At 50.4% G+C, this 25,864-nt stretch overlaps 1 protein-coding gene across 1 annotated transcript in view; it reads left to right on the forward strand.

Moving 5' to 3' along the window:
- Positions 1 to 1,029: 1,029 nt before the first annotated feature.
- Positions 1,030 to 25,864, forward strand: part of LOC102448772 (phosphatidylinositol 3,4,5-trisphosphate 5-phosphatase 2-like) — a 60,413-nt gene continuing 35,578 nt past the window's right edge. Inside the window, 14 exon segments of the mRNA XM_075940798.1 lie at positions 1,030 to 2,353; positions 4,980 to 5,039; positions 7,400 to 8,005; positions 12,200 to 12,263; positions 14,564 to 14,702; positions 15,013 to 15,166; positions 15,629 to 15,769; positions 17,175 to 17,262; positions 18,703 to 18,789; positions 20,677 to 20,763; positions 21,387 to 21,501; positions 21,951 to 22,057; positions 24,824 to 24,926; positions 25,446 to 25,642. Coding sequence (XP_075796913.1) covers positions 7,869 to 8,005; positions 12,200 to 12,263; positions 14,564 to 14,702; positions 15,013 to 15,166; positions 15,629 to 15,769; positions 17,175 to 17,262; positions 18,703 to 18,789; positions 20,677 to 20,763; positions 21,387 to 21,501; positions 21,951 to 22,057; positions 24,824 to 24,926; positions 25,446 to 25,642 — 1,419 coding nt within the window. The 5' untranslated portion in view covers positions 1,030 to 2,353; positions 4,980 to 5,039; positions 7,400 to 7,868.

Genomic DNA, 25,864 nt, shown 5'->3' on the forward strand with positions numbered 1-25,864 from the left:
CCACCACTTTCCAGGCCAGGCCAGGCCAGGCCAGGCCAGCCCAGCCCAGCCCAGCCCAGCTCTGAATGTAGAGCTCACCATGTTGTTATTCTCCTCAATACGTTTTCACTTTGAGGTAGCCACCCAGTCCATAATACATTGTGCTCCAAATAGAGCCTGCATGTATTACACTGGTGTGTGTGTGTCATCATGTATCCCTATAGTGGCTGGTCCCAAGTGACTGAACAGCCTACTACTGCTGCATAGCTAATGGAGCTCTCCCTTAACTCACGTGGTAAAGGCCAGTGCTTCTGGTGCCCAAGGGTCATAGTATGATCTCAGCTGACAGCCATGCATCTATATGTGCATGCATCGTTACATAAGTGCTACAGAATGCTGTGCTGGAGCCATTGTATGGCTAGTTCAGACTCTGGCCATTTCCCAAAGTCCCTCAAAGCTTCAAACTGTCTTTCCTTCTCCATCTGGATTAAGGCATGTGAGTGGCACTAATCAGCAAGCTCCACTCCCAGATCTGGGCATCCTCTTAGGTCTGACAAATTAGTGCAATGCTGTTAAATAACCCCTGCTTGTCTAAAAGGGGAGATAAGCACCCCTACCTCCACTAGCCAAATCTGTATTGGGAAGGGTACCTGGGAGGAAGGCAGCTTCCTCTGTGACTCAGTGGAAAAAGCCCATAAGCAGCTAGTCTCCTGGCTGTCCACTCATTGCTATTTCTGATCCTGGCCGCTTGTGTAACTGGTGAGCAGCCTGTCCCGCTTACACACATTATATCACCAGAGGAATTAGTTCTCGCCCTGCAGCGTCTCTTCCCCACCATTGCCCTGCAAGGGTCAGAGACACAACACAGCAGAGCTAATCACAACCAGGCAGCAAAGGTTCTCTGAAACCTCCCAGCACTGCAGCCCACGGACCAGCTCAGTGATACTAAAGGGAACATGTGACAGCAACTGTTGTATATTGGGTTGTAGATATAGATCTTGTTGTTATGGTAACTGAGTAGGTCACTGGGGTCAGCCCAGCTAGTCTGGGCTTGTTCTAGTGAGTTCTGTGCTATGCAATAAAATGGACACTTGCACCTACTCCAGCTCTCTGCCTTTCCACTGATTTCATCCTATGCTGTGAAGCTCCCCACGACATAACAAGTGGCGACGAGGATGGGATACCTGTGCTGCCTCCAGCAACAAAAGAAGTAGAAGTCAATGTAAGAAAACAAACTCTTTCTGGCTGTTCTGGAAGGTGGGGGTAAGAACTGACTGCTACCCTGTGCAAACTGAAACTAAGATCAAGGAGCCCAGAGACTGAAAAAGAAAAAAAAAAAGGGGGGGGGGGGAGTGCAGCAGCCATGGCTACACTTACAGGGCCACTGGGACCTTTTGAGGAGACAGTAGAGCAATGGCACGTATATACTGAGCGTTTTGAACTTTTTGTTATTGCAAATGACATTAAAGAAGAGAAGAAGGTGCCAATATTTTTAAGTGTTGTAGGGGCTAAGACCTATTCTCTGCTACGCAGTTTGCTGCTCCCTGTTAAGCCAGAGACCAAATCTTACAGTGACACTGTGGAAATCCTGGGGTCACATTATGCTCCAAAACCACTGCTAATTGCAGAAAGGTACAGGTTCCATAGCAGAGACCAAAAAGAAAGTGAAACAATTGTACAATTTGTAGCCAATTTGAAAAAGCTTGCTGAACACTGTGAATTTAAGGAGATGTTAAATGATGCCGTACGTGACAGGTTAGTGTGTGGCCTGCACAGTGAAGCTATACGGAGGCGTCTGTTAACAGAAGCTCAGCTCACCCTACAGAAGGCCATTGATATTGCAGTCTCCATGGAACTGGCCACACAGGAGGCACAATAAAATGTCCCAAGAACCTACTCACAAAACAGTGGGGAGCCAGGAATGTTACCACTGTGGTAAGACAGATCACCATGCATCAGAATGCTTGTGTAAGAACCTAGTGTGTCGACAGTGTGGAAAAAAAGGACACATTGAGCATGCCTGTAAACAAAAGAAAAAGAGGCCTGTGGCCTGGCGGAACAAAAAGGAAAATCTGCATACTATCGAGCAGATGCCTGATGATCAAAGTGACACCTTGTCTGAAGAAGAAGTGCCATGCTATGTTTTGTTTTTGAAAGGGGAATCACCGTGAAACTGAACATTAAACCTGGTAGCCAACCAAAATATCTGAAGGCCAGAACTGTGCCATATGCTATCAGACCAAAAGTTGAAGCAGACCTGGAGCGCCTAGTCAAAAATGGAGTCCTAATACCAGTTACCCATAGTCCATGGGCAACTCCAATAGTTCCAATATTGAAGAAAGATGGTTCTATTCGGATTTGTGGGGATTTTAAGGTCACTGTTAATCCTGTTTTATGTGCAGAGCAATACCCCCTTCCTCGCATTGATAACATCTTTGCGGGCCTGGCTGGGGGACAAAGGTTCAGCAAGATTGATCTGAGTCAAGCATATTTATAGATGCAAGTTGATGAGGAATCCCAAGAGCTGTTGACTATTGTGACTCATAAAGGGCTTTATCGTTACTGTCGCTTACCCTTCGGAATAACTTCTGCCCCAGCCTTGTTCCAGAGAGCTATGGACCAGATCTTGTGTGACTTGTCAGGAGTTCAGTGCTATCTTGACAACATCCTGGTCACGGGTGGGAATGAGGAGGATCACCTTAAGAACTTAGGGTATGTCTACACTACAAAGTTAATTCGAACGAATGGACGTTAGTTCGAATGAACTTTGATAGGCGCTACACTAGCACTCCGCTAGTTTGAACTTAATTCGAACTAGCGGAGCGCTTAGTTCGAACTTAATTCGAACTAGCGGAGCGCTTAGTTCGAACTAGGTAAACCTCATTGTACGAGGACTAAGCCTAGTTCGAACTTACTAGTTAGAATTAAGGGGTGTGTAGCCCCTTAATTTGAACTAGTGGGAGGCTAGCCCTTCCCAGGTTGTAGATATAGATCTTGTTGTTATGGTAACTGAGTAGGTCACTGGGGTCAGCCCAGCTAGTCTGGGCTTGTTCTAGTGAGTTCTGTGCTATGCAATAAAATGGACACTTGCACCTACTCCAGCTCTCTGCCTTTCCACTGATTCTTCCTATTCTGTGAAGCTCCCCATGACATAACAGCAACCAAAGTGCTCGGGAAGCAGCTCTCTGCTGCCACCCTTGGGAAGGGGCTTTGGCCACTTCAGATCCTGCCGTTTTATGTAAATGGCTGTAGAATCCTGATTTCCCTGCTGGGAATAGTCCTGGAGTAAAGGAGATTGCAGGGCTAGCAGAATTGCCCTCCACGGGCCCCGTTCAGGGGTAGACCCAGAGCAAGGAGAAGGTGTGCTGGGGAAAAATAGGATGTAGCTGCTCTTAGCTGGTGGAGAGTTCTTTGGGGGCTGTTGCAGGCTGTGTGTGGTGGACAGGGATGTAAAACCCTGTTTAACTGGCTAAGTGGTTAAAGGCAATGTTTAACCGGTTAGCTGATTAAAGGGGAGATTGGACAGGGGGTGGGGGTACTCCAGCCTGGCTAGGTTGGAGCTGCTCTTCCACCTGTTGCAGTCAGGCTGGCACAGCCTTGCCTACAGCACACCCAGGCCTGGCCCGCTGCAGACGGGGCTGGAGTAGGGTGATGCTAACTGGTTAACTATTCTCATCCCGCTGGTGAAGCTAACAGCAGAGGCAGATACAGGAGCTGTGAAGGGGGTGTACAGCCACCTTTGGCCATCCTATATTGTGGACTACAGCAGCTACAACTGAGATTCTGGGCCTCAGTCCCCAGCTTCCTTCACTCCAGGTTTTCCAAGGTCCTCTAACACAGGATTCCCACCCTGCCCTCTTTGTGCCCCCCAAGCCTGCCCTGAGGGGGGCCAGAATATTCACACACATTACTCATTCAGCCCTAAGTACCTCTGTCTTGCTCCCTACAGAAGACTGAGCAGACGAGTGCTGTCAAAGCCATAGTCCCTGTGGTTCCTGGAGTCCCAGTAAAACAAAGTGCAGGGGGTACAATCACCCTGTGTTGAAGGCTTGTGGCAGGTCTGCAGGGAAAAGGTTGACGTAAGGGCTCTGAAGAGGCTGAGAGACAGAGCTGGTCTTATGATTTTCTGGGCCCCCTGTTGCTGGGGGGGCATAGGCCTGGCTGGGTTCTAAGGCAGAGGGCACTTTCTCTGGTCTGAGACTTGGCTATCACCCATCGCTCTTTCTCTTTGCCCTTCTGATCTCACCCTCCCACTGCCCTCCCAGTGACAGATGGTGGCTGTTGCTCATCTGTAATTAATTGAACGCTGTGCTAATAATCATCCTAACAGAGCCCTATACCAGCCTATTTATAGCCACACTGAGTGGCGCGCTGGGATTTCTGGTTGTGAAGAGCCTATGAAACTCTGGTGGCATTTGTTGCTCTGCCATGCCCTATCTATTCCCATAAGCCCCTTTCCCACTCACATTCCAGGAGGACGCCAAAGTCCTTCATTCACATCTCCCCTGCTCGCTCTCAGAGGATGGGTATGGTACCCACGTAAGTGTGTGTACAGCTGATGCCCAGGAGCCAGGAGCACTGAGGGTTTCTCTTCCCACATGGATGGCCTCCCTTGGCACACATCCCAAGGGCAGAGTCACAGAGACACAGAGCTGTGGGAAACTTGGCCCGCTGACCAGGCCCTGCTCCATGGGGCCCTTTGGCAGAGCCTATCTCTGCCCTCTGGTTTGTTTCTGCTGTCTGCTCCAGGCAGAGCTTGCTGGGTTCGCTGTTCCTTTCAGCGAGCTCCGTTTGCAGGAGAAGAGGCCATTCTCTATCTTCTTTATTTTCCCATCTCCTTTGAAAGTCCCATGCTGGGCAGATCCACACCTGTGGCTGGGAGGTGATCCCCTCGGGAACCCATTTTTAATCCTGCAGTGGCTGAACCAGGCTCCTCTTATGCCAGGAGCTGAGCATAGAGCAGGTTTTAACCATGGTTTTGTTCTGGTCTATATTTGCAGGTAAGCCATGCTAGCACCTATTCAGCTGAACGTTTTGCTGACACCTGGCAAGAGCAACAGGTAATTTTCCTAGTGTGAACAAGAGGGAGTGACGTGGAATGCTCCAAAATGTGTGCTTGGGAATATGTGCTTGAATTTTTCTCTGACTAAGGCTAAACTCATGCCCACAGTGTTTAATCTGTGCCAGCGCTGAGTCCCGGTACCTCTAGGCTTGGCAGTTCATAGCCCCAGCACCTTTGAGGCTATGTCTACACTATAGGGCTTTATCGGAAAAAGGTATGCAAATTGCACTCCGCAATGTGCGTACCTTTTTCCAATAGTTTTTTCAGAAGGGGCTTTTCTGAAATTTGGCCTGTCTACACTGGGTCAAATTTCAGAAAAAAACCCTCTTTTGGAAGAGCCCTTCTTCCTCGTGGGAGGAGGAATACAGGGCTTCTGAAAGAGCACATCTGCTTTTCTGCAAAAGAAAGCTGAAGAGCAGACACGTTTCCTGGATGTGACCGAGTTTTTCTGAGATACTGTGTAGTCGAGACATAGCTTCTGTTATGAATGTAAAAAAATTAATTGAACCCCAGCACCTCTTTCATTACAAATGAAGCACTGCATTGCCCAGCCCCCATCTGCTTTCTGAAAACATCTGAGCAAGTAAGTTTTACTTGCCTGGATGTTCACAGTAAGCAACTGGCCAAGTCACAGATGTGAGTATTCAGATCAGAAGTTCTCTTACTTTTATCTACTCAGGGATCTGCAATAATACCACATGAATGCTCTAGCAATCACAGTTAACCAAGACACTGGAATATCTCAATATTGCATGCTGCAGTCACTCCAAGTATTCGCCAAGTAAATGTGAATAATGAATCCATCCGAGGGAGGTGCGCCCTGCTCCCAGAGAGCCTGCTGTTCCACTAGCGGAGAAGGAGGCTCCAGTCATTGTCTCCCATAGTAGCTGAAATCAGATGCTCTCAATCTGCAAGTACATGAAGGGCACCCACACCAAGGAAGGAATTATTTTGGGTGGCACCAGGGGGTAAAACAAGGAAAAATGGGATGAAACAAAAGCCTGGCTACAACTTAAAGTGCAGGCCAACATAGCTACAGCATTCAGGGTTGTGACAAATCCATACTGGTGAGCAGGGCGGAGATGCTGGGAGCACTGTAGCTATGCTGATCTAACACGCAGCACAAACATGGCAAGACTGATGGAAAAATGCTTCTGTGGACCTAGCTACTGCTGCTCAGGGACATGGTGTCCCTATGGTGCTATAAAGCCCTCTTCTACTGCTGTAGGCTGAGTCTGTGCTATGGATTATGCTACTTAGCCACAGTGATTGCTGCTGTTGTTCCCGCAGTGTAGACATGGCCAATACAAAGAAAAGCATAGACTAGTTGTGGGGAAGCATTTCAAGCCAGCAAGCTGTGTCAGATCTCCCCAGGGCATAGGATGGATGCCTCAGTGCCTGAGACCTTTTGAACTCTACTGAAGAAAGCATTCAACACTGTCCAATAGGAGACCATCCTGTCACGGCTCCGGGGAGAGGGGCAGGCCTGGGCAATGGGCTGTTTCCACTGCTGACCCCGAGGATTCAGCGAAGCAGAGGCTCAGACACTGCCAGGACTCGGCAGCTGGCCCCACAAGGGGAGCTCTGGCTGCCTCTCCCCCCCAGGCTGAGGGTGCATTGCAAGCAGGGCAGCCTCCTGAACCGCGGGAGCTGTGAGAGGGGAGGCAGCATGTGAGCGCTGCACCCACATGACTAATATTGGCTTCCTCTCGCAGAGCGGCTGCCTGCCGCTGTGCCTGCTGCAGAGTGACTGAACCTGGGGGAGGGGGAGGGAGGAGGCTGGTCCTGACAGCCACGGAGGAAAGTGGTGAGAAGAAGGAAGAGGAGTGCGAGTGAGAGAGCCAGACTGTGCGGAGAGCAGCCTGGCCCAGCTGTAGCCAGGTGAAGGGCAGAAGAACCGTCGGGGCGGCTTCCCTTCCTCATGCCCTACCCATGCAGCCAGGCAGCGTGATGCTGCTTTTCCTGCTCCGCAAGATATTGGTAAAGAGCTGCTGAAGAAAGTTTTTCTGGGCCTGGGTGTTCCTGAGGGGAGGAGCGGGGGGCGTGGGCTTAATTGTCCAAGCTGCATCTGGGATGTGTCTGGCTTTGACGCAGCAGCTCGGAGTCTGCGGGAAGCTGCAGCAGGCTGGGGTGATTGCCTGGTGCAGTCGTAGGCAGGGGTTGTGTTAAAGAGAGATTGCTTTTATTGGACTCCTGTACAGAAAGGGTCCCTTTGTCATCCTGCCACAGGGTCACATTCAGGCTCTCACAGGCACCATCGGCTCCTAACTGCAGGCCTCTGCTTGGGGTAGAGAGTTACTGGAAGTCGTTGCAGGAGAAGTGTGGTTGCTGACTGACCTTTGTCTTTACTTTCCCCAGCTCGTCCCCTGTCCTGTCCAGCAAGCCCCTGGGAATGATCTGAGATGAAGAGAGTGCTGGTGTTCTGGAGAACCAACCTTCCTCTGCAAACTTCAGCCCCACTTAGCTCTGCTTGGACCACGTTAAATGTTTGTGGAGTTCCTGCCTGGCTCGGTTCATGTGGTCGTGCAGATCCAAGGCAGCATCCCCTAATGAGTGGAACCGATGAATCAGAGACCACGTGCAGGACAGACAGATTTGAAACTGGCACTGTTCTGATCGGCAGCCCCATATTTCTCCTAGGGCTGGGAGCCCTTCTTGTCTCAACAGCTCCCCCTGCCTCTGTATTGAACCTTGTGGCCTGGATCCCATTAATCTGGCCTGATCACTGACAGCAGCTGCTGATCCCAGAGCTTCTGGGGCAGGAGAGCCCTTAGGGTACACTTGCCTTTGGGGACAGCTTTCGCTCCATGCCTGACTGACTCAGAGAATGACAGCAGCAAGTTGGTATCACTGGGACATCAGTCGTGTTGTGGCTGAGGATTTGTTGGCCAAAGCTGGGAAGGATGGGTGCTTCCTGGTGCGAGACAGCGAGTCCGTGTCAGGAGCATATGCCCTTTGCCTGCTGTAAGTTGCCCGTCTCATGTCTCATCTTTGTCTCTCTCTGTCCCTTTTTCCTTTTCAGCTTCTCACTCTTGTCACTTACAAACCTGCTTGTTCTGCTCAAAGGCTCTGACCCTGGGGCCAAGTGCCAGCACCAGTACCCAGAGAGCCAGGGCAAGAAGCAGGCTGAAGCTGGGTGGATGGTTCCTGGAGATTTCTCCCTGCCCCTCTGGTGCTGCCAGCCTTTTTAATCCCTGCTGTCTCTGACAGAGCACTAAGACTCCTTGCTTCATTCCGGGAGCAGTCAACAGAGAATAATGACCAAGAGGTGCCCTTTTCTAACTACAGGCCACCTGATCACAGAGTTGGTCTTAGGGGCGGGCGAGCCGGGCGGTTGCCTGGGGCCGCCATTTTCAAGGGGCCACCAACAGAGACGGTCTTAGGGGTGGGCCGCGACCACATTTCGCCCCACCTCCCGAGTCCTTCCCCCAAGTTTCCCTGGTTACTTCATGACCATCACCCCCCTTTTTTGTTTTTGCTTGACAAATTTTTGTCTGGGGCCACCAGTTGGTTAGGACTGGCCCTGACTGGTCCTATGGCATCAGCCAGGCATGCACACAAGCACACACATTGGTGTGAGAGCCTGGCTGTGTGTCTCCCGGCTACCCATCATGGGAGCGACTCATAATATTGCTGAGCACTTATCGCCTTCAAAGCCCTGCACAGACACTAACCAAGTGGGTAATTATTGTATCCTCAGATGCGGAACTGGGCACAGAGAGGTGAAGTGACTTGGTCAAGGGCACAAATTGAGACAGTGGCTGAGTTAGGTTTGAACCCCTGGAGTCCCTGATTCTTAACTCATGCTCCCATCCCTAGATCATAGTGCAGGCATATCAATGGAATGAGCAGGAGTCTTCCTAGTGGAGTAACTGCTACGCCAGGAGCTATGTGGCTGGGAATTCCCTTTTATGAGATACACCCATCACCATCAACCCTTCCGCAGGCAGAAGAAAATCCTGTTTTTAAGGGGGCCTGGAGTGCAAATAGCCGTGCCTGGCTTGTAAGCCAGCCACACTGCTCTGGGACCAGGATCTGTGAAGTTTGGCCACGGAGGCAGTGACTCTTGGTCTGATTCTCCATTCACAGCATGTTCACTGCATCAGTGTAAGGGGGAGCAGAATCAGATCCATAGACTCCAGCGAGCCTGCCCCGACTATGTCCCCATCCATCCTAGCGGTGTCCACTTCTGATGTGGGTGTCCCGTGGAATCCCTATGTGCTGTGTGAGACTGCGGGACCCTGCTAGTGCTGTGAGGGAATGAATCACCCAGGTGGGTGCAATCCACCATCTGTAAAAACAAAGTCACCCCCAAACTCAGCAGCAGGCAGGCCACAAAGCACACAGATGTGCTATGTGTCTCCAGGCTGCCCATCATGAGAGCCACTAAATATATTGCTGAGCACTTATCACCTTCAAAGCCCCACACAGACACTAATGAGGTAGATAAGGATTGTATCCTCAGATGCGGAACACATCTCTGCATACTAGTAATCCCTCTAATCATTCGCTCTGAGCTTGGTGGGCCCTGGGACCCAGACCCTACTGGTGCCCTGAAGTCTAAAGTGGCATTTTGCTCTAACAATGTCTGTATACAAATGGCAAATGTGGAGTGCTGTATTCATTGTGATCAGATCAGACTGGCTGAGTTTGGATGTGAAAAGCTTTTGGGTTTTTTCTTTCTAGCAGCCAGCACTGTAAACTCCAATGGGGTCAGAGAATGGTGCTGGGCCCTTTCTGGCTTATCAGTACTAAGGGTCTGCAACTGGCAGTTAGTTAAGAATTATGTGGGTGAGCAGGAGCTATCATTGAGCCAGCTGCATCTCATCTAGCTGCATTGGCTCCTCTAGGCTTTACAGGAGTAAAAAACTGAAAACCTATTTGTCACTGAAGTCAGCAGAGCTGGCTCTGGTGCTCATGGGGCTCAGACCTGCTGAGTAAGGAGGAGCCATTTTTGTACAGTCACATTTCGGAGTGTAACCGCAATTTAAAAATTTGCATTAGCAGGGAGAGCAAGCTGTGCATGGGTGCACGGATGGCCTGGCAGAGACTTTGTAACTCAGGGCTGAGTGCATGGGCAGAGTTGTGCCAAGGGTGGGTGCTCAGGGCTGGACTAGTCACGAGTGCAGCAGCTCTGGATTGGGATGTAGCAGCCTCACTGCATTTGGCTAAAATTAGTGCTATCCAATTGCTCGTGGTCATGAGGACTACACTGTATCAGATTTACTTAGCTTGACTTCTGAGTGTGATCTGAGTGAGAGGTGTCCCTTTGTACTGCCAGCGATGGAGCGACTCCCAGCCCAGTGACACATCTGCATAACTCCCTGAAAGCTCAGCGAGTAAGAAGTCAGAGTACTGTGGGAAGAAGATGCTGTTCCTTTAAGAATCTTGGATGGATGCCGTCCCATTTCCGATGATTTTCCTGGCCTAGAGCATGGTACAAATTACAAACACATGGTCCCGAGGAGTGTAGGAGGCACAGTGCATGCTGGGGATTTAACCAATGAGGTGCCCAGATCCCTGGAACTTGCAGGGGCTTAGCTTTTGCTAAGCACTTTTTCTCTCCAAAACTCTTGCCCTGGCTCTGAGTAGCTGTGGGGTGGGTGGGGCTCCCAGAGATGGATGCCCTCTAGCTAGCCCAGGTCTAGGCTGTGCTTTTGTGGGCAGTTTAATTCACATTTGAGCAGGGATGGCCACATGGGCTAGCTCTGCCCTGGCTGTCATAGGGTGCTTAGCCTTGCCCCCAACATGTCCAGAGCCACATTTTCAACAACAGCTAATTTTAGTTGGCTCAGATTTTGGATACACAAATTGAGACCTTGGGTATGAGCATTTACAGTCCAGCTTCTACCAATGCCAAATGGAGCTGCAGGGACTCAGCACCTCTGAAAAAGCAGGCCCACCGTACTTCTGCTGAGACCCACAATTGGAAGCATCCATAATCAATAGCCTTTCCTGAAAACGTATACTTGGCCTGTCACTTGAGACGGAAGGAGGGAAATGTGCCACTCACGCTTTCCCCCACCCCTCAGTCTCCCTGCCAGGAATGCAGGGCTCCATGCAGAGCCAGTATCCAGCTGCAGTGGCCTTGTGTGGGGTTCTTTGGCCAAACAAGGATGAGTAGCCATGTGACGAGCCATTTAGAGTCAGGGTTCAATGGGGGCAGGATGTATGTCCATCAGCGAGGTTCCTTGATGTGTGGCCTGGGTTGGGGAGCAGCTACTACATCTTAGAGCACACATTGATCATTTGTGTCTCCAGGGTTAGAGAAGCTTCATTTCTCTGCCTCCTTTGCCCCAGCTACTACTTATGGGTAATGCGCAGAGAGCCAACTGGCTTTTATCACCGTAATGGGGATCATTGGCTGCTGTTTCCAAAAGGGACATGTTGTATTGGTGTAGTGGCAACACCAAGAAGACCTATTGGGGCAGGAGCTGCACATACACTTAGGGTATGTCTACACTACATGGCTCTGTTGACGGAGCCATGTAGATGAGCTTTGTAGACATAGGAAAATGAAGTGCTGATTTAAATAATTGCCGCTTCATTTACATCAAAATGGCTGCCGCTCTGTGCCGATCAACTGTTTGTCGGCACAGCACGGTAGTCTGGACGCTCCGCGGTCGACATCAAAAGCCTTTGTTGACTGCCCTGTTATGCCTCGTGAGATGAGGTTTACCAGGGCAGTCAACAAAGGCTTTTGATGTCGACTGCGGAGCGTCCAGACTACCGTGCTGTGCCGACAAACAGTTGATCGGCACAGCACGGCAGCCATTTTGATGTAAATGAAGCGGCGATTATTTAAATCGCTGCTTCATTTTCCTATGTCTACAAAGCTCATCTACATGGCTCCGTCAATGGAGCCATGTAATGTAGACATACCCATGGTGAGAGATAGTCCCTGTCTCACAGGGATCACAAGCTGTCCAGAGAAGACAGAAGATGGGAAGACAGGAGTATGATTGTCCCTCGTTTTTTCCTTGAGAACAACTGGTTTCCAGATTCATCCAGATATAGCAGAACTCATGGGTGCTGCCACGGTCCCTCCCTGCCTTCCTAATTGGCTAACGTCTCTTCCCACCAGCACTGGCCCCACCTGATTGTGAGACTTCCAGTGGTGGAACTGTGATGTTGATACCTTGTTTGGTTTCGTCCTAGGTTCCAGAGACACGTGCACACCTATAGGATCCTGCCCGATGAAGAGGGGCTGCTATCTGTGCAGGTGGGTGGAGTGGGAACCACTGGTTGCAAGTGGGAAGGAGGCAGCCATAGCAGAGATGCCCCAATCACTAGCATTCCTGTCCCTTGACTCTCTCCCCTCCAGGTGTGTCTAAGGCACCTTTCTTCAGGACCTCTCAGTGTGGAGATCCCCGGATTGTTCATTCTCTTGGCTGTGTGATTTGGGGTTTTCACAGGAAGCAGCTGTGGAAGGGTCTTGCCTCCACCCTTTGTGCTGCAGGTGCAAATGGAAGGGACATAGCACCAGCAGCATCTAGAAATGGGGTTAGGTGGCGTCTGTTCCTCCCTCACTGCCGGGAGCCACAACCTAGCACTGTGGTTTCCTTTCTGCATAAGGCACCTGCGATGTTCAGAGCCCACAGGATGTGTTTCCTTTGCACAGAAGCAATGCTTCACAGCCTCAGAGTGATCTCTGGTACTGTCCTGCACTCAGCAACAGCCTGGGAACACAGCTTAGGGGCTGCTCCATGCAGATATTGCATAACTGGGGTGGCTCTAGAGAAACCTCGACTCCTCCCCTTTTCCTTTGTGAACCACCTGCAGTTTCAGCTGGATTCAGGATTCTTCACTTCCTGTCTGAAACTGCTGTGTGCGATTGCGTAACAGCTCTCAAAAGAGTGTCCACATTCTGTCCCAGAGATGATTCCTTTTACAGCCCTGTGCGGCCCTAGCCTCACCCTAGGTCAGACCTTGGTCAGCCAGTGGTAACCAGCCTCCGTACCCTTTGGGTCTTTCTCCATTTCCACCTTTCCGGTGGCTGCCAGGTTACTCCCTGTGCATGGAACAACATCCTTATCCCAGGATCCCTGTTCATAGAATTATAGAACCATAGAGCTGGAAGAGACCTCAGAAGGTCATCAAGTCCAGCCCCCTGCCCTAGGCAGGACCAATCCCAACTAAATCAACACAGCCAGGGCTTTGTCAAGCTGAGACTTAAAAATCTCTAGGGATGGAGACACTACCACCTCCCTAGGTAACCCATTCCAGTGCTTCACTACCCTCCTAGTGAAATGGCTTTTCCTAATATCCAACCTGGACCTCTCCCACCGCAACTTGAGACCATTGCTCCTTGTTCTGCCATCCATCACTGCTGTGAACAGCCTCTTTCCATCCTCTTTGGAATCTCCCTTCAGGAAGTTGAAAGCTGCTATCAAATTCCTCCTCACTCTTCGCTTCTGCAGACTTCACAGACCCAACTCCCTCAGTCTCTCCTTGTAGGTCATATGCTCCAGCCCCCTGATAATTTGATTGCCCTCCGCTGGACACTTTCCAGTGTGTCCATATCCTTTTTGTAGTGGGGGGCCCAGAACTGGACACAATACTCCAGATGTGGCCTCACAAGAGCCGAATAAAGGGGAATTATCACATCTCTGGATCTGCTGGCAATGCTCCTCTTAATGCAACCTAATATGCCATTAGCCTTCTTGGCTACAAGGGCACACTGTTGACTCATATCCAGCTTCTCATCCACTGTAATCCCCAGGTCCTTTTCTGCAGAACTACTACTTAGCTGGTTGGTCCCCAGCCTGTAACAATGCTTGGGATTCTTCCGTCCCAAGTACAGGACTCTGCTCTTGTCCTTGTTGAACCTCATCAGATTTCTTGTGGCCCAATCCTCCAATTTGTCTAAGTCACTCTGGACCCTATCCCTGCCCTTGAATGTATCTACCTCTCCCCCTAGCTTAGTGTCATCTGCAAACTTGCTGAGGGTGCAATCCATCCCCTCATCCAGGTCATTAATAAAAATATTGAACAAAACCGGCCCTAGAACCGAACCTTGGGGCACTCTGCTAGAAACCGACCGCCATCCTGACATTGAGCCATTGATCACTACCTGCTGGGCCTGGCCTTCTAGCCAGCTTTCTATCCATCTTACCATCCATTTATCCAATCCACAGTCCCTTAACTTACTGGCAAGAATACTGTGGGAGACAGACTGTTCTCCTTACTCAAATCTTGCTCAAAGATAGATGCCCATGAACAGTGACCCACATTAGGCAAACTCTCTTCCTCCCCAGCACAATGTCAGGGCAGAGGAGAGAACTCTTAGGCTGTTTAATGCTTAGGTGAGCACCTCCCCTGGCTCCCTGGGTCTTGCAAAGCATAAGCTTCTTGGGATGGTAACCGTCTTCGATTGCACCCTGAGCAGAGTCAGGCTCATCATTAGAACCTCACAGACATAGTGAACATTCCTAATCCTTCCTGGGCTGGGTGCATGGCCATGGCTATCCAGAGTCTGGGTGGGATATACGAGAGCAACAGGCATTCTTCTTCTCCCCTTAGACCATCCAGGGCCTCCAGGCTAAATGTTTCCGCACCCTGACTGATTTAATAGGGGCCTACCAACAGCCTAACAATGGCCTGGTGATCCCACTGCTCTACCCCGTGAACAGAGCAAGAGAGCCCGTAGATGAGGACTCTGGTGAGTAGGGAAGGGTTGTGGGGGGTGATGGTGGGGGGAGGCTTGGGGGGCTGGATGAAGCCACAGGGGATGAAATGGGGGGATGTGGAGGGTGCAGATCAGCCATTCAGCTCCCCAAGAGAGTGAATTTTTGTTTCACCCAGCACCTAATTATGCCTGGGGGGACGTCATGGCTTAAATGGGATATAGCATTGCACTCACCCCAGCAAAGATGCTGGACACAATGGGGAGATCGGGATGTGCTTGAAGTTTGGGGGAGCAGAAACTATTTCCATGCCTCTCTAAAATGCTGTGCCCTTTGTGTCTGCAGATGGTGAGGACAGCAGAGCTAGCCACAATGCAAGCCTGGTGCCTCACAGCGGGATCAGTGTGGGCAGTGCCAGTGGGTGGGTTACCACTCAGTCAGACAAGGCGCAGATATCTCAGCAGTTGCAGCTGAAGCTGCAGGAACAAGTTGACAGCAGGTATGACCTGGCACTGCCACACCAAGCACAGAGCAAGCAGCAAGCATTGTATCTTCGGATGGTCCAGAGGCTGCTGGAGCAAGTTGAGCATGTGTGAGGAGAGCGAGGGTGTCCCTTCCCTTCCTGCTGTGGAGAGTAGAAACTGCAGCGGTGGGGTGGGGTGGGGTCGGGTGGGGTGGGGGGAATTGGACATCTTGATTAACAGGCACAGTGGCAGCTATACCTCTAGCACCTGCCTTTGCACACCTATGGCACTAGACCATGCCTTCTTGCCAATCCTATATGGTGAGAATGAAGGTGCAAAGCTCAGGGTGGCTGGCAACCAGACCTACCTTTTCCTTGAGGTCTCTGCACTATTGCCATGCCAGGCGCAATACCCGCAGCAGCACAGTGAGGGAGCTGGCAGCCAGGGCTGTCAATCAGAAACGCACTCGCATGCTCACACAGCCCCACCTCTTGCAGCCCGGACAGCGAATTCAAGAGATCGATGGCCGAGTACCTCAGCCACCACTTACATCTTGACCTAGAGGCCCTGAGGAATGGGAACCTGCACCTGCGATACCTGAGCACAGCCCTAGTGACTGCCTGCCGTGGGCTGCACAGGTGAGCAATGGAGGGAAAGGGAAAGGAAAAGGGACTGGGACTGGAGACAGACTGATCTTAGTCAGAGGCAGAAAAACCTATGGGACTCTAGGACTGCATTGTTCTTTCCTGTCTGCTCTCGAGGGACAGGGGATCTAGTTTAAATATCCTTGACCTGGCCCTCCATGTGCTTTCTCTGGGCATCTCATCTGTGCTTGGTGCTGACACTATCTGCTATTCTAACACTGTCCCTGGGAGGCTGGCCTCTGCTGGGGCCTTCTCCTGGGGGTCTTGTGTGTGCGGGGTACAGACAAGCACCTGCTAGTCAACAAAGCAGAAGAAAGTCACACTGTGAGGAGGGAGCTTGTATAACCACGACCAGGCGGATTTGAACCTGGGACCACTGGAGCTTAGTATAAGAGCCTCTATCCTTTGATTTAAAAGCCAGCTGGCTTTCAGCCTCTGCTCTGGAGGGCTCGTGGTCTTACTGTTGCTGTGGTCTAGGTGCCACTGCATGGGACAGTGAACCACAGTACGTGTGTGGGTTATACTTGCACAAGGCCTTTACTAGGAAGCCAGTCCAATTCCTGCCTCCAGAGCATCTGAAAGCTAGTGGCCTCCACAAAACCCCTATGTGATTTTTTTTTCTCGTGTGGATGCTGGAGGTGTGGGGTTCCTAAAGCTCATCCACAGATGGAAAAGCTCATGCTGTTTCCTTTGCTTGGCCTAAGCCCTAATGACATCCTTTTCTCCCCCTTCCTTGCCAATTATCCTTCTCCCGTGGTGGCTGTATCCAGATTCAAGTGCCTAAGCAGCTAATCACCGCGAATCCCAGCCACATCACAGTGTAGGATCCTCCTGCAATGAAAGCCTTTAAATCCAGAGGCCCTGGAGAGATGCTGCAGGCAGACTTTGTCCATCTCTGGAGATTGGAGACTTGGGGCAGCTGAGCCCCAAGATTGGAGACTTGGTATCAGCCTGAACTAGCCTCCCATGCTGCTTCCCAGAGTCCTGCAAACCAGGAAAGGGGCAAGGGCATGTTTGATCCAGCCCTCCGCAGCCGCTCATTTTGAGTGCAGTTGCAGTGCATGGTGATGAGGCCTCTTGAGCAGTTATTGTACCTGCCTGATGCTAACCCCCTGAGCTTTGTGAAGTCCCAGGCCCCATCCTGCTTAGGCTCCACTGGCATTGAAAGTGTTTCTGGTTTGCTGCACTCGCTGATGGGAAGGTCCTGTTCCGAGCACTGTGGCAGTCCCCAGGGCTAAGACAGAGGGGTCTAGTATGGGATTGCTGCTCCCCAACCCAGCTTCTCTGAACAGGTGCACCCAGTGGCTTGTCAGGAACTGGCATGGGGCCAGCAGATGTGTCCTAGCAACTGGTTCCTTGGACCACACATCTTCCCTACTCGGTACTCTTCTCTCTGCAGTGAGATTGACTTCACGCTGGCTGGTTTGGAGACTCTGGCCAAAGTGTTTGACCCTCCGGCTTCCCCTCAGAGCCCCGTAAGAGAGCAGGTGAGTCCTCCATTCCCAAGTGTTGGCCTAGGGAAGGAAGCCTCATGGTAGGTGTCAACACGTCTCTGTCTCCCAGGCTGGAGGGGGGAGTTGATCCGGGGGAGATTTCATTGTCTGGGCTTGATTTTCATGCATATCAGCACCCAAAAGGGCATGAGGCTCCCTTCTTCAAGTGAGGCTCAGACAGCTGCCTATATTCATTAAAAGGGTTGCCAGTTTTGGTTGGACATATTCTGGGAGGTTTCATGACGGGACATAATATTTAATTAAAGATTATTCTTTCATTCCTGGAGACTCCATGCCAATCCTGGAGGGCTGACAACCCTATTCATGAACCTAGTGCTAGAGCTCCAACCCAGGGGGAGTTCAGATGCAGCAGGCTAGCTGCTACAGTGAAGGCTGAAAATTGCAATGTGGAGACCTGAGGGAGGAAAAATACTTTGGTGGTGGGGTAGGTTAGGGATCTGATCTGGAACATCTCAGATGGACTGACCTGAAGCATCTGCATGGCAGCAGGGACCTGTGTCCTGAGCCAAAAACCTCCATGAAGTTTCAGCCCAGACCTGCTCTGCTTGTGCCCCTCAGTCCTACACAGAGGTACTAATTGTGCTAAACTCTCTTCTGGTATGTCTACACTAGCTCCCTAGATCGATGTGGGGAGGCTTATGAGGGCGACCGAAATTGCAAATGAAGCATGTTCCCGGCCGTTTGCCATTTTAGAAATTGACTAGCCTGAAGTAACTGCCCACGTCTACATGCGGCAGTGAAACGGGATTCCGAAATAAAGCCCTAACTCAAATTAGCTGGTAAACCTCATTGCAGGGGGCTAGTGTAGATATACCCTCTGTGTGTCTGTCTCTAAATTTTGGTTCTGTAGAGAAGTATCTCTAGGCCTTCCCAATTGTTTGCTCATGACCCTAAACATAGGTATAAAAGGTGCTGCAAAACTTTTTTTTTAAGTTTTTTTCATAAGTATAATCACTGAGAGCCTTTTTTGGGGGGTTGGTAACTTTTCTGAAAAATGCTTCTGTGGAGCACCAGAACTAATCAGAAATTCAGGTTCAATTCAGCAAATAGTTTAGGCTGAGAAAACCTAAAATCAAAAGTTTCAGAAATGTTACAATGGTTCAATAAATCTCAATTCACATCAACATCCAAAAATGCTTCATTTCACAAACCAAATGAAGTTTTTGTGTTTTGTTAAGAAAAAAAAATGAGTTTAGATTCAAAATGAATTTTTCCAGTTTTTTGAATTTGGCTATCAAACCTATGGGGGAGAAAAATCCCATTATTCATCTGTTCTGATCTCCCTAGGTACTAGATTGACCCTGGGTACTAGACTGATTGGAAACTGGCCAACGTTTGTGTCCACTACAATTCGATCTGTCATTGCTGCTTTAAAATAACCAGATATTAGAATTTGTTTCTCTTTCTGTTCAGGGTCTCCTGGCCAGTGATCCAGACCTTGAATTGCTTCTCGACAAGATCTCAACTGTCAAGCATCTGCTCTCCTCTCTAGAGAAAAAGGTGCGTATTAGTGAGGCTATGTCTAGACTGCAGGCTTCTTTCAGAAGACGCTTTTATGGAAGAGATCTTCTGGAAAAACTTCTTCTGAAACAGAGCGTCCACACTGTAAAAACACATAAAAAAACCAATCTGTTTCTTCAAAAGATAGCGTCCACACTGAATGGACGCTTTCTCGCATTTCAGCTGTGATTACTATGGTCGGAGTGGCCAGCAGGGCACCTGTGCTTTTTCCTCTTTCCTCTGCTTTCGAAAGAACTCCGTCTTCCCCATTCACACATGCCTTTTTCCAAAAGAGCTCCTTCAGAAAAAGGCTTCTTCCTCGTAGAATGTTGGAAAAACCCCTCTGCTCTTTCGATTTTCTTTCGGAAGAACGCCATGCAGTGTGGACGTAATTGATGTTTTTTTTTTTTTAAACTGCTGTTTTTCTGAAAAAACTCTGTAGTGTAGACATATCCTGAGTTTCTGATCTCAGCACGCATTGCTAGGGCTTGGGATGGTTACTCTGCAAAGAAGCACAGGGTAACAAGTTTGCCATGCTGCAACTATGGCACATGAGCAGTGCATTTGTCACAGACTGAGCTACAAAAAAGAAAACAAATCAAACAAACCCCACCCGCCCCCCAAAAAACAAACAAAAAAAACCCAACCAAAAAACCCTCAAAGAGAGTAGAAGTTAAAATATAGGGAGATTTATAATATACGATTCCAGAGGAAGTAAACATAAATTACAAGAATTACAGCAACAACCTCTGGATAAATGCCCCTTTATAAATTTCCCCATGAAGGGTAGAAGAGCTATTAATTGCAACTTTGCTAATATTTCCTAACTCTCCAGATTAAAATAAGCTCATTAAACTTGAGCAAACTCCTGGAATAAATTAAAACTCCTAGATAGGGCAATTTTCTACTAGATGGAGCTCCCAGACATTAGAGACCACATCTGGAAGGGCACAGGCTTTTCATTGGATAAGATAGAAGGGAATTCCTTCCACCTGGAGCATGCTTTATAGTTTTTAATCCCACCTCCTAACAGGTTCTAGCCAATCAGCCCTTTGACATTACTCACAATACAAATTACCATTCCCTTTTCACAGTTTCACAAACCAAGATCTGCCTCTAGGCCTCCATGCTCTTTGTGCTGGCCCACAGTGTCACCTGGTTCCCAATTCCTGCTCACCTTCGCTGGGATCCAGCAGATCCTTGAGGTGTCTATCACAAGGAGTGTGACATTGCCACGCCTGTGAGATAGACAAATAGACCCCTTCCATCACCTTCTTCCCAGATCAGAGCATTGTGATTTGTAGCCAAGCTGTTGCTCGGGATGCCTCCATGGCAAAGCCAACAGTCTGTGTAGACAGCTCTCCCAAACATGAGCTGTTCCTCTTGTCACCTCCTTTAGTGGGAGGAGCTCTTGGAGGGAGGGAGCACATGCTGCTCACTATTGCCTGGGTTCTTCACACCAATGGCTCCAGCTCCGCCCAGTCAAAGCATGCCAGAGTGTCCCAAAGGCTAATGGGTGGATTCAGGCATTGAAAGAGAAGGTGGCTGATTGCAAGCAACTCAGTGGCAGGGCCAGGAACAGAACACAGGGCTCCAATCTCTCCCTCTTACTAGTAGGTGGTATTGCCTCCACTGTAATTTGAGCAGACCCAGAGCAAACAGGAAGTGGTACCTCACTGGGACCCAATTCCAAAGTTCCCCTGCCACTGACTGTGCTTGGCAGCAAGACCCAGCCATGCCCTGCAGCAACATGCCAGACTCTCTTGCTCCCACCAGACTCAGTTCCCTGGCAGATAAGACAGCTGCATTTGAACCCTCTCCCTTGTGCAGCTCATCCCTCTGTGTCTCTCACCACCTGCCTGTCTGTCTCTCACTCTTTCTCTGTAGGTGCTGAAGACTCTGCAAGAGACAGTGACCAAGCACAAACTGACGCAGCCACCTGCTGCCAAACCCATGGCCGTGCAGTCTTTTGAGGTGAGAGAGTCTCTTAGTGGTGAGCTCTGCTGTATTGCTCCCATCAGGGGTTTTGATAGGACCTTTCCCAGTACATGTAGGGTTGCCAGCTTTCCTGACTGGATGGACGGGACCCCATTCACAGCAATGGCGTCTGATCAGGAACGTTGGCAACCCTAAGTCAGGCAGAGACTAAGGTGGGCACGACCGACTTGGGCCCTACATGATGTGGTGACTGCAGCTTGTGGGACAGCGGGGCAGTGGGATCATAGGCAGAGGCAACATGGGATGTGATTTCCCCTTCTGGCAAATGAAAAAGCCGATATGAGGTGGGGGCAGACAGTCTGGAGCCACTCTTCTATTCTCCAATGGACAGCGGGAGCTAGCAGGAGAAGAACAGGTTTATACCTGCCACAATACACTGGGGTTCAGACCCAGGGGTGGAGGAAGCCAGCCTCCAAGCAGCTACAGCACCTCAGTGGGGGTGCCCTGTGAGCAGTGCCCATCCAGGAGAGGGGTAGCCCTGGATCATCTGTGTATTCCAGGGAGACACAGAGATAAAGGGGCACACATGCCTGGTTGCTGCCTTCATTGCACTCAGCCTAGCTGCACCTGCCTCCATAACCTAGTTCCTTGTGCTGCAGGTGAAAGTGGGCAAATCCCAGAGGGCCTCCCTGACAGTGGATGTGGAGTCTGGGACAATGACCATCACAAAGAAGGGCTGCAGCTCTCCAGAGGAGACCATCTCTCAGGACAAAAGTAGGGAAAACCCTTTCACTCCATTGCCTTGACATAAGCCTCAGAAGGCTGTTGGGTAATTGGCCTTTTGTTTAGAGAAGACCTCTTGGGGAAGCAGCAGGGGGAGTCCAAGAACACTCAGGGATGCACAGATGGAATATGGCCATCACTAGGCTGCCTGGCTGAAGCCAGGGTGATGGGCTCCTTTCCCCAGGGTAATCTGCTGAGCAGTTATCCCAAAGATGGGAGGAATAAGCCAGAGCCTGCTGGATGCACACAGGCGTACTGGCTGGCAAACTCATTGCTGCTTGCCTTCCTGCTGTGCAACATCCTGGGAAAGTGAGGGCCCCTGTAGCCATCCCCACTGTGCTGAGAGGCAACAGCTGTGCCCTTCCTTCGGGGTGTATTGGCTGTGCTTTCGGGGGTTGTGCCGTTCTGTGTTTCACTGTCACCGGTGTGGCTGTCTTCAGTCTTGCAGCTGATTAAATACCAGAGCATGCAGAGCAAAGTGAGGCTGGTGTATGACAGAGACCAGCACCGAAGCCTGACCAGGGATTTCATCTTCCAGAACGCACGGGTAAGGGGCCCACCCCGGACTAGGCTCCCTGCCAGCTTCACTGCAGTAAAAGCCTAGGGCCAGGCCTCGGACCACGGGGCAGTGTTTGCCTCTTGTGTGGACTGGCCCTGCTTGTGGGCTGGCATCCAGGCTCTCTCTGCCTGGCCTCTGAGAACGGGCTGGTAGGAAACCCCTTATGCTGTATTGTGTGTGGGCAATGAGTGGATGTTGGCGGCACGGGGGCCTGAGAGCCGGCTTTCTGAGTGACACGTGGCTGCAGGGCATTCTGCTCCCCCGCCCCCAGGGATCATTGAAAGGTGGGTGAGGGCTCCCCCCCAGCACTCAGGAGGCAGAACGTAACCATGAAACCAGGGGCTTCAGCGGCTGTACTGGGTGCGCATGTGGCTGCTCAGCTCTGCCCTCTGCTGGTGTGTGAGACCTTTGCAGCGCCACTGCTTCGCAGCTCATCAGGCGTGAGACGACAGAGCTGCCTCTGAGCTTATCGATACCCAGTAGAGAGGGGCCTGAATCCTGAACCCTGATCCGCTTGTTTTCCTTGACATGTTTGCAAGGGGCTGATGACCGTGGCATTTGCATGTAGCACCTAGATATTCTGCTGGGAGATGCACTGAAGGGAGAGAATCATCAGCCTTCAACTCAGCTGTTCCTGTCAGACTGCAGTGTGCACCATTGCTTTCTGCTTCAGGAGGGGCCTCCTCTCCCATTACTCCTTATTTGGCAGAAGCCTCTAGATTTGGGGTCTAAGGTTTATTATTATTGTAGGCCCGAATCCCACAGTACTATGCTCTGTACAACCCACCATGAGAAGTTCCTGTGCCAAAGAGCTCACATTAAGTCAACATGAAAGATGACAGGACAGACAGATACATGAGCACTAGGAAACTGGTTGGCCTGGCTGGTAATGATCTCACCTGACCAGTAGCCCAGCCATTGTCAAGTTTTATTCTCATTGCCCTTTCCATGATGCCCACGTGATCTTGACTGTGGTGCTGAGGGCGCTGCCTCCTGTGCTCTTCTCCTAGGAAATGGGTTGTGAGACGGTTACATTCATTGGCTAGACACAGGTTACAGCTAAAAGCAGGATTTCCCACCACTCTGAGGGTATGTCTACACTACCCCCCTAGTTCGAACTAGGGGGGTAATGTATGCATACCGAACTTGCTAATGAAGCCCGGGATTTGAATTTCCCGGGCTTCATTAGCATAAAGCCGGCGCCGCCATTTTTAAAAGCCGGCTAGTGCGAACCCCGTGCCGCGCGGCTACACGTGGCACGGACTAGATAGTTCGGATTAGGCTTCTAATCCGAACTATCTGTACGTGGAACGAGGCGTACAGATAGTTCGGATTAGGAAGCCTAATCCGAACTATCTAGTCCGTGCCGCGTGTAGCCGCGCGGCACGGGGTTCGCACTAGCCGGCTTTTAAAAATGGCGGCGCTGGCTTTATGCTAATGAAGCCCGGGAAATTCAAATCCCGGGCTTCATTAGCAAGTTCGGTATGCATACATTACCCCCCTAGTTCGAACTAGGGGGATAGTGTAGACATACCCTGAGGCTTTAAGGTTGCTCTGGAGCAGTGGTGGGCAACCTGCAGCCTGGAGTCATACAGCCCATCCGGGTTCTGTGTGTGGCCCACAAGACATCTTATTCCCTGTTTCCCACATGCAGGTTTGCCAGATTCTTTTGGTTTCTCATAGACTCATAGACTTTAAGGTCAGAAGGGACCATTATGATCATCTAGTCTGACCCCTGCACAGTGCAGGCCACAGAATCTCACCCACCCCTCTCAGAATAATCCACTCACCTATATCTCAGATATTGAAGCCTTCAAATACTTTGAAGACCCCAAGATGCAGAGAATCCTCTAGCTGTGATCTGTACCCCATGCTACAGAGGAAGGCGAAAAACCTCCAGGGCCTCTGCCAATCTACCCTGGAGGAAAATTCCTTCCCGACCCCAAATATGGCGATCAGCTAAACCCTGAGCATGTGGGCAAGACTCATCAGCCAGACACCCAGAAAGTTCTCTATAGTAACTCCTATCATCCCTCCATTGACCTATTTCCCACTGATAATGAATGGTCAATTAGTTACCAAGATCATGTTATCTCATCAAACCATCCCCTTCATAAACCCATCTAGTTTAATCTTGAAGCCAGCTAGATCTTTTGCCCCTACTACTTCCCTTGGAAGGCCGTTCCAGAACCTCACTCCTCTAATGGTTAGAAACCTTCGTCTAATCTTAAGTCTAAACTTCCTACTAGCCAGCTTATATCCATTTGTCCTTGTGTCTATCCATGTTGTTTTTTTTCCTACCAATATTGCTAAAGTGACACACACCTAAAGCATGGGCATGTGAAGTGAGGTGCAGGCTGATTGCACACAACATTGACTGGAGAGCCACGCACCCCCTCTGCAGGCAGTCAAAGTGCTGCTATGGGTCAATCGCAACACCCCGCAAATTCTAGGTACACCAGCGCAGTTAGCAGAACTACCCTATCCCGGGAGACTGTCTTGATTACAACAACCCTGTGGCCTGCTGAGATGAAGGAGGGCCACTAATGCGGCCCACTCACTAGCCTACGTTGTCCCTCACTGCACTGGAGTGAAACAGATGAGCCCTACACTGAAGACTGGTAGTTACCATTGGCCACCACCAGTCTGCAGCTCAGTAGGGACAGGCCCGGGGCTCAGCTTGGGCACCATGTTCCCGTGAACTCTGCCATGTGTATCAGGAACCAAGCAGACAGTTGTGTTCTTCTCTTGCAGAAACGAGAGGCCTTTTGCCAATTACTGCAGCTCATGAAGATCCAGCATTCCAACCTGGATGAGCCAGACCTCATTTCTGTGTACATTGGGACGTGGAACATGGGTAAGGAGTAGGGGCATCTCAGGCACCTCCTGTGTAACCACACGTGAATGCCGGCTTAGTTCTGCAATTGAAATCCCTGCAGATTCCCAAAGGGAGCTATGCCCAGGAGTTCTGAGATCCTTCTTGAGTCCTGGTGGGGTGAGGAGGTTGATGAAGCCCTTGCCCCCTCAGGCCTTAGTTGGACTTGCCTGGATTATGCTGGGTCAATACCATGATGTATGTGCCACACTTTGTGTTTTTACTGAGCTGCTGCTGGTCAGTGGTGGTGGGACATAGCAGCGAACCTCAGAAACAAGCTGTCTCTTGGCTGAACTCAAAAGCTGTCATGGTATTTTCCATCCTTGACAGCAGATCTTTTGACCCCCCTGGCACTGAATAAGAGGTAACCAAATCCCGCTTCATCCAGTCGGATTCCAGTTCATGGGCTTCCATGATATTCAACCAATGTGTTTGGGTTGGTGCAGGAATGGGGAGGCAGTGAAATGTAGCAATCTGATCCCATCTCTCCTTTCCCCTCAGGTAGTGCTCCACCGCCTAGGTCCATGGCTTCATGGCTGACATCAAGGGGGTTGGGACGGACTCAGGATGAGACTACAGCCTGCATCCCACATGACATCTATGTTATTGGCACCCAGGAAAACTCTCTGGGGGACCGCGAATGGGTGGAGTTCTTGCGAGCCTCTCTGAAGACCTTGATGTCCGTAGATTTCCGAGTGGTATGGCACTAGGTCACCCCATTCACCCAATGCTGAAGGAGGGACGGTGCCCATGTCCTCTAGTCTCCTTTGTCCCTTTCGGCTCCTCTTACCTTACCTATCCTCTCTGGCTTTGTAAGAAGCAGTGCCTTCCAGCCCTGACTCAGTTGAAGCCTATTGGAAAGCCTTACCTTCACATAATTGTTATTAGAAGTAGATCTCTCAGCCACAGAGGCTATGTCT

Source organism: Pelodiscus sinensis, chromosome 13 (genome assembly GCF_049634645.1).
Source record: "Pelodiscus sinensis isolate JC-2024 chromosome 13, ASM4963464v1, whole genome shotgun sequence".
Taxonomy (NCBI): domain Eukaryota; kingdom Metazoa; phylum Chordata; order Testudines; family Trionychidae; genus Pelodiscus; species Pelodiscus sinensis.